General features: G+C 61.2%; 1 protein-coding gene across 1 annotated transcript in view; it reads left to right on the plus strand.

The window, feature by feature from the left end:
- The window catches only part of LAMA5 (laminin subunit alpha 5), a 99,655-nt gene that overhangs the window by 77,094 nt on the left and 21,783 nt on the right, over positions 1 to 778 (plus strand). The window contains exon 35 of the mRNA XM_035899275.1: positions 245 to 449. Within this exon, the coding sequence (XP_035755168.1) occupies positions 245 to 449 (205 nt within the window). The remainder of the gene's footprint in view (positions 1 to 244; positions 450 to 778) is intronic.

Raw genomic sequence — 778 nt, forward strand, 5'->3', positions numbered from 1 at the left:
AGTGGCAGGATTAGGTTAATAGGTTAATTGTTGGACTCGATGATCTTAAAGGTCTTTTCCAACCTAGATGATTCTATGATTTGGGAAATGGCTGCGTTTTCTAACCCTGTAATGGCTCTGCTTGCATGAAAACAGCTGAGCTGCCCGCAGAGCAGTTGAGCTCCACATCCATGGCCTCGTGCTCTCCTCGGGCTGCCTGGGTCTTGCTCCCCCCCAAACGCAGCCCCTTTTCTGCCGCTTCCAGCCTGCGACTGCGGGACGCGCCTCTGCGACGAAGTGACGGGCCAGTGCATCTGCCCGCCGCACACCCTGAAGCCGGAGTGCGTTGTCTGCGAGCCCCAGACCTTCGGCTGCCACCCCCTCATCGGCTGCGAGGACTGCAATTGCTCTCGGCCCGGCGTGCAGGAGCTGACGGAGCCGGGCTGCGATGTGGACAGCGGGCAGTGCAGGTGAGGAGGGAGCCCTGTCCCGGTGCAGGGCACATCTGGCAGCATCCCCGGTCCCTGCTGGAGTGACGGGACTCGTCGGCAGGTTGCAGGGAGGAAACGTGCAAGATGGGGTAGGGGAGACCTTGTAGCCCCCTACAACTGCCTGAAAGGAGTTGTAGGGAGGTGGGAGTTGGCCTCTTCTCCCTGGTGACGGGCGATGGGACGAGGGGGAATGGTCTGAAGTTGCGCCAGGGCAGGTTTGGGTTGGACGTTAGGAAAAATTTCTTCACGGAAAGGGTTGTCAGGCTCTGGAAGGGGCTGGCCAGGGGGGGGGGGGGGGCCCCATCCCC

The sequence above is a fragment of the Egretta garzetta genome, unplaced genomic scaffold (assembly GCF_000687185.1).
Source record: "Egretta garzetta isolate BGI_Z169 unplaced genomic scaffold, ASM68718v1 scaffold158, whole genome shotgun sequence".
Classification (NCBI taxonomy): Eukaryota; Metazoa; Chordata; class Aves; order Pelecaniformes; family Ardeidae; genus Egretta; species Egretta garzetta.